Source organism: Ricinus communis, chromosome 1 (assembly GCF_019578655.1).
Source record: "Ricinus communis isolate WT05 ecotype wild-type chromosome 1, ASM1957865v1, whole genome shotgun sequence".
NCBI lineage: Eukaryota > Viridiplantae > Streptophyta > Magnoliopsida > Malpighiales > Euphorbiaceae > Ricinus > Ricinus communis.
In genome coordinates, this window is record NC_063256.1 from 4,164,161 (window position 1) to 4,178,568 (window position 14,408).

A 14,408-nucleotide genomic window follows, 5' to 3' on the forward strand; every position below is an offset into this window, starting at 1 on the left:
CCATTTATGTTTTTTAAATAAAATATTATTAAAAAACTTTACCTTCATTTACTTTATAACACCTTACCTTAAAAAAAATTGAAGAGCTGATAATATCTTTTCCAAAAATTACCTAAAATTCTATAATGAAAATCTAATCATGGGTTAAAGAAATTTACTTAGAAGAAGATTTTAATGAAGTTAATCTCCCTTTTATATATATTAGATATTTATCAGAGATCTTGTAATTTATATTCTATATGTTGGACTAATATTGAGGTTTACAGGCTAAATTGATGCTTGTAAATTTGTAACACTGAAGCAGAGCTAATTTTCATTTGGTCCATGTCTTTGGCTTCACTTGTTCATGATCCTAATTATTTTCAACAGATCTATCTATGAATTTATCTATATCTATGTACGCAGTGCTCTAATCAATGGTAAGAAAGTACGGTCACTGGAGGTTCTGCAATCAGTTTAGATTATTACCAATATTTTCTAGCTGAGTTCCGCCTGGTTTAACATGCATGACAACGGCACATGAACATTATTAGGTTTGTTCATGGCCTCCAATACCTAGCACCATTACTGTCGGAATCCCTTTTGAGATGCATACTATATATTTCTGGTTTAAGATATGAGAACTTGAAAGTTGACATTGCTGTTTGATTTCCATTGCTTGAAGATTGTTGGGTTTCAGATATTGTTACAAAATTCTAAAATGCTTCAAAACCTACAACAAAATTCTCTATGTTAATGTAAATTAACAGAATTTTTGTTTCCTTCTACCTAACATAAATTGCAGCCTAATTAACTTTAAGAAAGCTAGTAGTCAATAGTTTTATGACTATATATTAATTAATGACTTCAAGTATAGCACTTAGCAGTGGCAAAACTTGTGGATATCTGATCACTAGGACATGATGAAGAATCCCAAAGCAAGTTTTGCTTCCATGCATCAGTACCCATACTCATAGGCAAACTGAAGGGAAATCCAACGGAAGAACGGACTGTCTCCCATTGATCATCAATATTCGTCATCGCGTTTGGATTCTTTAACGGCATATTCTCATCTCCGTGACTGGCATTATTCACTTGCATTGCTTGTGGGAAAGAAGTTAATGATGAGAAATCACTGCAGTGATCTTGTGGTACGCCGCCGTAGTCTATGCTACTCTGGTGATCATTAGCAGCCTTACTAAAATCTCCAAGCACAGAGGAAGACATGTTTAACAGCATAGAAGAAACATCAACTGTACATTTTGAAGGAGCTAATGTCTCAAGATGTGAAAAGAAAAAATTGCCATGTAGGTCTCCATTCGAAATGGAATGTGGATTATGAGAGAGTTTGCTTGATAACGGATTTAAAGGCTTGAAGGAGGAAAAGTCTAAAGGGGAGAAGTTAGTAACAAAAGATTGCTGTATCTCATTATTATAGTAGTTTGAGATGTCCGTAGTAAGAGACGTGTTTTGTGAACAGAACTGAGTATTTTGTGATGCTTTAGCAAGGAAGGATGAAGGTGCGGTTTCAGGTATTGAAGAAACCCAAGATTGAGAAAGTGCCCGTTGTGCTGTGGAGTTGGTTTTCTTGAATATCCTGCATATTGCCCAGGAATCCTGCAAATCCAAGATAGATAGTCATTTAGTGCTCAAGTAATAGAGGCCAGTTGATCAAAACTACGACCGGCTTTAGATAACACGATTTTTAGCTATCCTAAAATTTCCCTTGTTGCCTCTAAGCCAAGGCTGGAAAATATAAAACAAAAGGAAATATTTACTTAGAATAGTTTGAGATGCTTACATTGACAGGAATAGTTTTGTCTAGAAATCTCTTGGCTGGTGATGCTGAGTCGGTGAGAGAAGGCAAACGAAACTCATGCATCATCCAATCTGTTTTGATCCCTTTGGCAGCTCTACCTTTGTAGAAAACGAGGGATTTTTTCAACCCTATGCATTTGTTCCCTTCTGAAGAGTATATAGGCCTATCAGTTCCTGTAGCTTTCCAAAATCCAGCTCCTGTAACCCTATTAGGCCTTGCACTATTTCTATATTTTCTGTCCCTTGGGCAGTAGAAATACCACTCCTTTTCTCCAGTAGTCGCTAACTCTGCACTCCAAAACATTATTTCAACCACAAAAACTAGACCATAATTTCGTAACGAGTTTAAACATTGTCAGAAATACTACTCAGCCTAAAAGCTTAAATTATTAGATGAGCTTACTCTAATATATATTAAAAGCTATGAAGATTAGACCATATTTACATAGACGGTATATAGATAGTTTATCTTACTTGGAAGATCCCATGGATCATACTTGTAGATGTCAAGTTGCTTGATAAGTTCAATAGATAGAGGCCGTTGTTGAATCTTTCTTTTAAGATAAAACCCAACAAGCTCCTCATCCGTTGGGTGAAACCTAAAACCTGGTAACATAACTTCGTCCATCTTATCAGCTTCATTTCTCTCATCCATACCTTATTTTCTTTCCCCTTGTCAAATCTAAAAAAAATAATAGTATGTCTATAAGATGCTTGTGCAAGAATATAAGGATTTTCTTCTGTATTTCTTTCAATCCAACTAGAAACTAAAACAAACTAAAGCCAGAAACCCAAAACTGAATAGCTAGTTTTTGAAAGGAAAAAGAACTTCAAAAGTGAAGCAAACCGAAATAATAAGCAAACCCTAGATAGAAAGTACGCATACAAAAGTGAAGTGAAGTGAAGTGAAAGAGAGAGAGAGCAAGTTGACATATGACAATGAATTTGGTTTCACTTAATTTGAAGGCAATATATGCTTCCTGAGTAGGGTTCTGCCTCCGAAGTATCAGCCGACTTTTCTGGTGACTTTAAAGAAGAAAGTGTGTGTTTTGCGAGGATCGCGTTGGCTTCCAGAACAGAGAAGCTAATAGCAAGAGGGTCTTAATAGATCTAGTACCAAGAAATTTAAATTCCAAGTCAGAAAAATGGATTTGTTATTTGGTTTTCTTTTCAAGTTCGAAAGACTCTTAATTTCTTATTACTTGTACCTTAAACGAGACTATTTGAAGAGTTATCTTTGTTTAATCCAAATTCAGGAATCTCAAGAAGCCACCAAATCAGCAGTTTATTGGGATACTAAGAAAGGTTTATTTTCTTTAAATTTCTCATTAAATCACATTAAACCCCATGAAAGGTTTTGGATAGCCATTGCAAATCCAGACAAAGCAAACCTCTAAATATATATATATAACTATACTAGTGGTCTTTGTCTGAATTTTATAATCTGGTAAGTGAACCCTTGAACCAATTTCCAAGACAAGGCTCAAAAATATATATTCAGAGGTAAAATTTGTAAGAATTTCTAAAAGACTAGTTTAAGCTTATTTTAGTGATATGTAGAATCTCAGAATCCGAAAATCCGGTTTCTATTCCATTCCCTCAGTTTCTATTCCACTGACCTTGTCAGTTTGATATTATTTTTCCATCAATTCTTTTTTGTGCAAATTTCAGATTTCAGATACTACCAAGCAACCGTGTATATATACTTATATAAACTCTAATGTGGCTTAATGATCTTAAACGGGACCACCTGCCCTAGTAAGACATAGGTAGTTAGAGCATCTCTCTGTTGACCCTTTATTTTTTAGACAAAAGTGAAAGGAACTCATCCACCACTAACGATTTATGACTGCATATTATTGACTTTGTAGTCTTTCACTATAAACCAGGTTCCATTCTTTGCTTGTTTTACTTGAAAATGATCGATTTTAACCCTTTATTCAGCTAGCATTATCTGTGGGTTGCTTCAAATTAAGTTGAACCTCTTGAGTTTAGAATTTGGGTCCATCATAGATACATCAGAAATCATTTTCTACGGTTCTTTGCTATTCTTGTCGTGGTAGATAAGTGGAAGATGGTCTTAATGAATTTCCTTCTTGCATTTCCATGTGATGTGCGCAAATGTTTATATATATATAGGCCGGTGCAACATATCCCAATTCCCAAGTTTTTGAACACGTAGCCCTTAAATTAGCAGCCCAATTAATTGACGTTATTAAGATTTTCAGGATAAATTGACATTGAGAAATATCAGTCCCTGCTATGGCCTCATGAAACGTACTATTAACAAAAGCTTGATATAGAAGCAGGTGAGGGTGCTATGACAAATACTTCAGAAAGAAAAACATACATCGATGGACTGGAAAATATCCCATTTGGAGATAAGATTTTGTGGATTCTAAAGTTCATAGTAAAAAGTATTTGGAAGTATTAATACCATAAATTTATATGAGCAAACATCAGCGGTTTCACATGGCTGATAAAAATGGGCAGCTTTCCTGTAAGAGCAGTGGGTTTTGATTCATATATATATTATTTCACATAGTAAATTCAAAAGGGAAAGGCCTTAATTTAAGAAAGAGATAGGGATGAGTGTTTATTGGCAGGCAAAAGTCAAGTAAGTAGTTCCTATGATTTTGTGGGGCTTTGGAAAACCAAATTTTAGAATTCCTCAATTTTCTTGCTCTTTGAAGTTTCCTCATTTTCATATTAGTGTCACATATTTACAAGAATTAGTAAGAAGTACAGTTGTTCATACTACTTGAATTTGCTAACAATGTCTAGTGGTTGGTTAGCAAAAGAAATAATAAGGGGTTAAGACTTAAAAGAGTCAAAATGTAAAACTTGGGACTCCAAATTCAGTGAAACTCCCCAAATCTAGCCCCTCGGTTCCAACCATTTTTGTCTGTTCCTTGACCTTGGTTTTTGCTATCCAAGCGTGTACTTAAAGCTTAGCTTTTTCTTAAAAAAATCTAAAGGGTCAAACTCAACCTTCTATGCCTCTTTCTACGTGAAAATATTAACCCTCCCTTAGCTATTCACAATCATGGATGCTACAGCTCCATCTATTTAAGGATGATCTAATTCATAAACAATTATCAATAAACTATAATGTATATTGCTGGATTAATTGTGCATGGATTTTCATTTTGTTGGATATCAGAAAGTCAAATTAGGATGATGGGTTCCTTCAGTTTAAAATTTTATAGACCCTCGTAGATAAATAATAACCCAAAATATACATGCTGCCACCTCAAATTTACTAAAGAACTTATTGTTTCCTGATCTTCAATAATTATTATTATTATTATTATTATTATGGTCCACTTGTTAGATCTTTTAAGAAGATCATTAAACTAAATTTCTAGGTCTAAAAAGAGATTTTAGATTCGGAGGAACAAGAATTAGGTGTTTTGAAATAAATGGGTAGCAAATTATTTGTAACAAGTTCGGAGGAACTAGAATTAGTTCTCCAAGGAAGAATCTGGAGGAAAATTCTAAGACGGAGTAGTTTATAGTTGCACGAGTTATGTTTGATTTTCTTCAGCAGTAATATGTTTTTTCTTTTCTTAATTTTAAACTTAATGGGATTCTTTAATATTTGCAAAATGAAGGATACGAAATATTTTTATATTTTAGTTCATTTTTTTAAGGCGGCTTTCTAAATATGATTCTATTAGTCATTTTATTTCTTAAACTTTTATAGATGACTTATCCTTCTCTTTCCTTTCTCTCAAATTTTTTTCTTTTATTTACATCCTTTTGAACTTAAAAATAATAAAAAAAGATTGAATAATCCAAACTCAATATAATAAAATTATATTTAGATTCTATTTAAATTAATTAAATAAATTGAAATTATTATCTTTTAATATTAATTTTTTTTTAATTTTAATATTAAACTAGTTTTATTTTTATTTATTTAAATTAAATGTAACTAAAATATAATAAAGATTAAATTATCCCACAGATAAAATAAAAAATTTATTTTTCCCCCAATCTTTCAAACAAAGCAAAATGTGTTTATAAGTTATAGTTTAAACAAGTTGAAGTGGCTAAACTGTTTCTATGAAAGAATATGGGATAAAATGACCAATCATGCCAAGTTTGGGGGGCTAAAAATGTATTAAGCCGTTTTTTAAATATACACCTAAGGTGTTTAATGAATTGAATACGTGAAATGAATATTAAGGAGAATAAAATCAAATCCTGCAAAAAAAACCTTTATGTTACCTAATCTCACAGAGGAGTGACTAATCAACTTTCCTGCACCAATTTTTTCTTAGTCTAAAACACTTGTTGCAAGGAAACAAAGAAAATCAAGTATAATAAACTAGGAATTAGTCCTGATTACGCAACTTCCGCCTACTGATGAATAAATGTGCTTCCCCACTATCAAGTTGCCTGCAATATTTCCTTGATATCATATCCTTGAAGCTGTAAACATAAACAAACAGTAGAAGAAGCAGCATTAACTATCCACTTTGACCACTCGCAGATGGGTTAACATCTATATTTGATATGATTATAAACAACACGGCAAATTTCGGGCCCTATCAATATCAAGCTATAAAAAGACGCCTGAGAAGGAAGTAATATACCTGAAGAAAGGTGAGAATTAGGATTACCCCGGAGTTCCAGCAAGCATGAATCGTAATTGAGGTCAAAAGGTTGCGAGTTTGAGCATATGAAAAACCAAGAGCAGTACCTAGACAAATAATGAAGTTCAAGTTGGATTTATCTTTCAGGAAGCCAAATAGCAAAATTTTACAGCATAAGATGTAATTAAAGAAGCTTGAAATAATAGTCAGAAACATTTCTTCTGTTAGTGTGTGATGCAAAGTCTCTCTGTAGGCACGTTACCTAACACAAACAGCTGTGGAAACTCTCCAGGAGTTAGATGTGCTATTGCAAATACAGCAGCACTAATTAGGACAGCAATTGGTGTAGGTACCCTGCATAGAAGTCGAGGTAATATGATTAGTATGAAAAGAATTTGCAAGGAGCTAGTAAGCAATGAATTATATGATGAAGAAATCCTTAGATAATCAAATTCAAATTAGCTAAACTACTCTTGGAGCTAGAACATGGATTCAAATTTTTGTAGTCTTCTATCCAAGCAAAATTATGATTATAGAATTTGATAATAAAGCCATTTTAAAATGCAAAATGGGTCAAAAGAAATATCGACAATTCAACATGGACAAAAGAGCAAAGAGTCAAATTCTATTTTATTTAGATTACATAAGATGATAGAATCCCCATCCCAGCTCTTTAACATAAAAAGTTCCATCATTTCACTTCATGAATTTCATATGTATGGTCCACAATATGTCTTGACCCACTCTTTTCACCAACATATTTTTATCAGTATCTAGCTCCTTATAGTTCCCTCATACTTACAAGCTAGATCATCAAAACTTTGATTAAATAACAGTCCTACAAATCCAATAATCTTTACCAGCTATCTCAAAACCTTAAAAAGTAGAATTTGGATAGGAGATTTAAAGGAAGAGATCAATATTTAACTTGTAGGTTTTAAATTTTTTCGACAAAATATTTTTTTTTCTTCTTATGAGATGCATTTAATGGGAATAAAAATCTTGGTTGCTCAGAAACTTGAAATGCCGAACGTCCATCTTATCCTCATTACTCTAGTATGTCAGACAGTGAGAGCTTGAGACATGTTATAAGACATTGAGCATGTTCACGGAACGTCCAAAATTTCCAGCCTTTGTGAATGTCAGCCTTAACAAAAAGCTTTAGCAACTCAGTTTAAAATTTAACCAAAAGTCACAAATTGATGTTACTCTTAAATTTAGCTTCGTCATTCCCATATCATAGAATAAAGCAATAGCAAATATTTCATCTCTTTCTCTCTCTCTCTCTCTCTCTCTCTCTCTCTCTCTCTCTCTCTCTCCATACGCACAAAAGCAGTTAAATTAGTATTTTGCACAATTTTAAGAATGCTTGGGGAATGCAGAAATCATAATTTAAATTCAGTATGTAAGAGACAGCAGTATAGGGAAATGCTTAATTTCAAAATCAGACATAATCATACCACTTTGTCAAAGACACCATGAAAAATCCTCGAAATACAGTCTCCTCCAGAATTGGAGCGAGGACACCAGTGATGACCACCAGGCAAGCAGTGCTACAGTGGGAATATATATGATTAGTTTTACTTGTTCAATAATCAAATCAAAAGATGGCAAGACTCAAGAGACACAACATATAGGAGAAATGGAAAATATGTCTTTTGAGAACCTGATACTCGAAGATCCAATTAAAGGAAGAAGACGAACAAGTGCATCAGTCTGCAGCCATGTTATATAAACGATAAGGATTGCCTTGCAGTAGAAAGCAGATAAAAGCTTTGATATTGACAAGTATATTTGTACAGAAGATCAACTAGGTCACTTTCTTTATTCCAGAAAAGCATGAATACCCAATAAATCATTTCTATTTCCCCAAAGTTAAAAACACCATTAAATCCATTTAAGTTTTATAAAGTGGTTTAAACAAAGCAGTACAAACTTCATCAGATGCAGTACAGTGGCGAAGGGGATATTGCAGCTTATAACTTTAACTTAGAAAGGTCATCATAAGGTCTTTGAAAGATTATTTACATCTTTGCATTCATCAAAAAACAGTTGAAAATAATTTGAGTTGAAAATCAATTTCTAACCTCTCTTTGTGGCGGCTCGCCATTAAATGTGGACATCGCAACCCCTGTCAATGCAATGGCAAGCAGAGCAGCCACAAGACCAATAACTGCCCATAAAAGCCACCCCTTCTCTAGATCGAAAGGTTCCTTCAAATCTAAATCAAAATAATTCTGTATTATATATTAAACTACAAGGAGAAATGGAGCCAGAAACCAGATACTAATAAATACCCTCTTCATACCCAGAAGGTAATGCAGAAAGCACTAACTCATGCTATTTTTCTAAGAAAAACCAGCATAGTGGACATTAAACAGCAAAGTTTATAGGATGACATGCATAACATTTGAAAGACACATACCATAGCGAAACATATCCTCAGGAAGAGGTTGGAAGGTATTGGCGATGCTATAAATAACTCCAAGTATCACTGCAGTGGTAATGCTGCAAAATGAGAAGTAAAACAAATATTCAGGTTTGCCAGGACTCAGCAGCTTAAAACTAATCACCATCCAGATTTCACCATCATACTAATCGAGCACAGCACATTCATAGGCTTCTTAGCTTCCAAACTATCCACACTCATATTCTATCAAAAATTTGCTTAAGAAACTCCTGACATAAAATTTTTATTGAACATGGTAAAGACCAAAGACAGGTAATCCAAATACCTTTGGTCTAAAAGCAGCAATTCCGCCTTCTCATCTAAACTCAATTCTTCAATTTTTATTCCAAGAAGTGGTATAGCTGCTGTCTCTGCCAATCCTGTCAAAACAAAACTGCCTGGCGAAAAATTTAGCGTCTTTCTAAAACCAACACTAAGAAAAAAAAATCTTCAAAACCATCCAAATCATAATATCCTTAAAAATGACACCATACTAGTAACAATTAACAAATGCATATTGGCCTTAGGCATAAAAACTGGATAGCGTTGGTTAATTAAAGAAAAGGAAACCTTAATCCACAAGCGAGTGAAGTTAAGGATGCAGTTTGCCATTGCCAAGGCACATCCCATCTTTTAAGTATTGGCCAGTCTAATCCACCTTCCTAGAACACGCACACAAGAACACAGTCTTATCATAAACATTTTGAAAAAAGAAGCAAGTAACATTAAAAAATTGAAGCTTAAAAACCGAACCTCTCCATCAAAATTGCCGTTGTTTTTGTTCTTTTCACCAGAATTGAAGAAGCAAACTGAACTGAACCTTCTCCCAGCAATTGGATAGGACCTTAAAGGAGCAAAATTTGATGGTAAAGTCGGTCTATTGGGATTACGTTTAGCTGATGAAGTGGGCGAAAATAGTTTTGGTATGCAGATTATTGAAGATTGGCCTACACGAGTGAAAAGAGCCGAAACCATCATCTGGGTTTTATTTATGGAAAGTCTTTGAAGAAGAAATATCGAATTTAAAGGGGTGACCTCTCGCAAGTTGGAGGATAAGGCTGGCGACTGTAACACTACTGTTCAAAAGGTAATGGTAGAAGGAGATGCAGTTTTGCTCAAATTGGAACATTCCAATAATACTCCCGCTGTGTGTACAATTAAATTAAAAATAACTAATTTCTTACTTATTTTCTTATTTTTAAATTTAAGAACAGAAAATATATATCTTAAGAATTTTAAAAAAGAAAAAATGAACTAAAAAAATCTCATCAAAATCTAATTTTTATCTATATTCCTTATAATAGAAAAATATAAATTTAAAAGCTCCCTGGAATGGTAGAGATAAAACTACTGTCCATGGGCAAAGGCTCTAAACTAAAGAGATACGGTGTCCGAACCCAAAACAACTAAATTGAATTGAATTTATTGATTGACGGAATTAATGGTTTAGATTTAGATTTAGATTTTAATACTGGGATAGGAGGTAAAAAAAATCCCAGGTTCAGGATTTTATGGTCTTTAAGATACCCTCAGAACCACCATAAACAGCCGAATTCAAGTTCTCATGGAATGTTTTTTGAACGTTAGTTGTCATAGCATGTTTAACCTCCAAAAGAGGCATAAAATAGGCATTTCTTGCACTTTTTATAAAGCTGCTGCAGTAGTTCGAATAGGATTTTTGCACAAAATGGAGAACACTTCTCTCCCAGAAGCCAAAAGGTCCAAACATCCCAAGAGAATGATCGGAATGGATCAAACCTATTAAGAGACGTTGTATAAGGAATATAATCCTTCATTAGACTTAAATAAATACTAAGTGGGGAAATCTTTTGGAAAAAGAAAAAAAAAACAATTAGTGAAAAGAAAAGGAAGGACAACTTGTACCCATGAGAGCAAAGTACTAGAATAGCCAGTGCTAGAAGAGAAAAAAGAAATAGTTTGGGTCCGATTCAACTATTGTGAAAATGTGTTGGGCCATATATACCGAATCCAAAACCTATTAATATCCCCCCAACCAGCTTCTGAAAACGACACCTTCTTGATAAAAGTATCCATCTGGTGTACGAAAAATCCGTCTATCAGCCTTACGCGAATAAGGGGAGCAAAAAAAGGAAAATGAAGAAATAAAGTGCGATTCTTGATGTCATTTTCGTTTTCTTGTCTCTTTTCTTTTAAACAAAATTACAAGTGATAATTAAATATCCGCTATCAGTTTTCTTAAAGAAAATAATAAATAATTGTGTTTGTACGAATGAGATTGCGCAACTAATATTGGCCTTGCTAGTCAAAATCCAGGACTTATATTTGGCCTTTCAATTTATCCCTTCAGTGTTAGGGTCTTTGCCTTTCTGGCATCTCAAGAGTGGTTTTTCTTTTTTTCCTTTCACATCTGCTGCATAGTTTCAACGGTTATTTTTTTATACCGTGAAATATAAAAATTTCTCTTATATAAGATGTAATTTTTATATTTAGTTAAATCGTATTAACGAGGGTTGACAATTCATTTGCCTCTCTATACTCTTAACGAGGATTGATAATGTTGACTTATTCTAAAATTTCTCATAATATCTTAAAATTCTAAAAGAGTTGTACTAATATTTTTTTCAATTTATGTTCGTTTCATAATATATCTATCTGATTCTAATAAATCGCATCAAATTTAATTATTAAAAATAATGAGTTCATAAAAAATAAATGAGATTATAAATTTAAAATAATACTATATAATTTATTTTTATATATATAATATTTTTATTAAACTGGTTTTTAACATTTAGCATCAAATGAATAAGTGTTAGAACAAATAAAACATAGGATGTTGCATAAATTTAATATCATTTAATGTTTATATCAATGGTAAACCCACGCTGAAGACAAAGAGAACCATTATCCCCTCTACCTAATGACAAAAATTAATTATCTTATAAAAAAATAATATATTATGACCCTTTTTGTGCTTCTTTTAATTTTTCTCTTATGTATAAGATTAAAATTACTCTGCGTCCAGTTGAGTAATATGTATAAGTAAGGAATATGTGATGTAAGGAGTTGGAAAAAAGAAAAATAAATGGACCCGTTCTCCCTTGAAAAAGTCGTACGGCGAAGGGTGGAATATGTTGAGTTGAAACTTGTACGGGACAGCTAAGCTAATGTCACTAAATAATTATACATCTAAATAATCATGAAAGCGAAACTCGATCCAATCTTTTTAATCATTAATTTTATTTTTATTTTTATAATATTTTTAGTTGACAATATTGTAATGGGATCCCTTTTTGGTCTTGCCGTCCTGTCCTGTCGGTGTAGCTCTTCATTGATATTGGGTGGCCTTATCACATTACCTACCTAGTCAGATTTATGATGCTACTCCTTTCCCCAACATTTCCTTTTTCTTGAGTCTATGCCCCGTTCTTATTCATGCTCCCCCCTTCATCATTTAATTGCCATCCTTATTGCAGGAGAGTTTTAGAATCCCCTTATTCTTACTTTCATTAACCAAATATAATATACAAAAGTAAATGCTTCATATTTTAATATTATATAATCGATATATATATATATATATATATTTAATATATTAATTATCTATTTATTTAATACAAACGAGATTATATATTCAAATTAAGAATGAATATTTTGAGTCAATATTATAAAAAAAACTGATAAAAAGTTATCTATTTAAAATTATTTTATCTTTTTAGCAAAATAAAACTAGATGCATGTATGACATCTATTTTGACTCATATAAAAACTTATATCCTACTGACAATTAACATATATTATCTATGTTTTTTATGAAAAATAAAATATATTTTATTTCTTTTTTTTTTAGGAATTTCCACCAACGTTATTGATTCTATTCTTTTCTATTCGGAATGACCAGAATTTTTTATTTTATTAAAAAAAATAGAATAAAATATTTTTTATTTTTTATCAGTCAAGATTTCGGCCATTTCGAATCGAAACAAACAAAATTAGACCGAAATAGTCATTCCGTCCGAGATTAATGAGATGAACCAATATGAGGTGACTTTTATAAAAAAAAATTATTATTATTATATCATTAGAATAAGTTAAATAGCTCAGTAATAGATAACTCTAACTTAATAAAATCTATTTTTTCTCTATCGATAAAAACGAATTAAAATTTAAAATTTTAAAACTAAAATTTCAAAAATTTTGTAAAATCATTTCTTTATCTTTATTTATTATTTTATTCTTGTGCTCTGTCTAGGTCTTTTTTTTACTTAATTTTTAAAATTTTTATGTGTTAATCTATATTATATAGTAATAACAACTTATATAATTTAATTTTTAGGGCAATAAAATTAGTCGGCTGTATTATAAAAAGAATTTTAATATTATAATTTTATAATAACGAAAATGTGTTATTATTTATTTGTTACTTACTAATTCTATCAAATTCTATTATAGATATTAATTTTATAGTGCTGTATTTTGATAATATATATATATATATATATATATATATATATATAGAGAGAGAGAGAGAGAGAGAGAGAGAACAGTTAGGAAAACAGAACATCAAGATGCTATAATATCAAAATAATGACAAATTCGAAATCAAGACCGTAACTTTGGTTTTCACCTCCCAGTATAAAAAGGAGATCTCTTGGTTTATTTATTGTTTTTAGATAAGGGCATGGATAGCTGACTAAAGATAATGGTGGCCTGCATGGTGCTGGCATCTTTCAAGCTTATTTCATCCTAATGGAATCGATGAATGGAGCGTCAGTCCTTTTGCCATATAATAATAATTTTAACCCAAAAAATACACTGAAAAAGTGAAGATATTACCAATTCAGTACTCCACGACTTCGACTACGAAGAAGGGTCCGAAATATTACACTGGACACCTATACTAAAACAATTTAATATTAAAATCATAATTGAATGTCGGTGTACTATGTTGATGAAATTATGTCCTAATTGCTCCAAATTCAATATGTTCATGGATCGTTCACTTCTGAACCGGAAGTTATATATTAAATTTAATATTTATAATTATAAATCTAATAAATTAAAATTTATTGATTTTAATTAAATTTGTATCGCTCATTTCTAAATCGGATCATATATTAAATTTAATGTTTAAAATTATAAATTCTATAAATTTGAGTTAATCAATCTTAATTGAATTCAGTTTTAAAAAATAATTTAAAAAGTATAACTAATTTTATATAAAAATAAAAAATAACAAAACTAAATTGGATGAATAGATATAATTAAATAAGTAAATTTTGCAGTTAAGTATTATTTCTAATTACAAAATAAAATAATAAAATAATCTAAAAAATTAAGAAAAAAAAAAACTATTTTCAGGAGTTTTAGTTAGAACTTTTATGATTAAAATTGAATGAAAACCCTTTTATAAGGTTTTAAACATTTTCAAATCATTTCCAATTTAAAATGGTTTGGCTGGACACTCCTAACCTTAATTCTTTAAAATTTAGTGCGCAATATATTTATTTTGACCACTTATGAATGAAATTTCGGCTCTGTTGCGGAAAAGTAAGTATAAGTTATTTTATATATTTATA

At 31.5% G+C, this 14,408-nt stretch overlaps 2 protein-coding genes across 3 annotated transcripts; both read right to left on the reverse strand.

The window, feature by feature from the left end:
* Positions 1 to 624: 624 nt before the first annotated feature.
* Positions 625 to 2,810, reverse strand: LOC8260626 (protein FEZ). The gene is made up of 3 exons (XM_002522381.3): positions 2,272 to 2,810; positions 1,781 to 2,085; positions 625 to 1,596 (listed from the first exon to the last, which is right to left on the reverse strand). The coding sequence occupies exons 1-3, from the start codon at positions 2,450 to 2,452 to the stop codon at positions 847 to 849; spliced, it is 1,236 nt and encodes a 411-aa protein (XP_002522427.1). The 5' UTR covers positions 2,453 to 2,810; the 3' UTR covers positions 625 to 846.
* A 3,109-nt stretch (positions 2,811 to 5,919) lies between these two features.
* On the reverse strand, positions 5,920 to 10,026 carry LOC8260625 (putative membrane peptidase YdiL). 2 transcript variants are annotated; one of them, XM_048370480.1, is made up of 10 exons: positions 9,601 to 10,026; positions 9,418 to 9,509; positions 9,134 to 9,241; positions 8,824 to 8,906; positions 8,486 to 8,619; positions 8,065 to 8,147; positions 7,859 to 7,951; positions 6,661 to 6,752; positions 6,399 to 6,505; positions 5,920 to 6,234 (listed from the first exon to the last, which is right to left on the reverse strand). In XM_048370480.1, the coding sequence occupies exons 1-10, from the start codon at positions 9,823 to 9,825 to the stop codon at positions 6,193 to 6,195; spliced, it is 1,059 nt and encodes a 352-aa protein (XP_048226437.1). In that variant the 5' UTR covers positions 9,826 to 10,026; the 3' UTR covers positions 5,920 to 6,192. The 2 variants fall into 2 exon arrangements, with proteins under 2 accessions (XP_048226437.1, XP_002522426.2); XM_002522380.4 differs by having other exon boundaries at positions 8,065 to 8,114; positions 9,601 to 10,017.
* Positions 10,027 to 14,408: the final 4,382 nt, after the last annotated feature.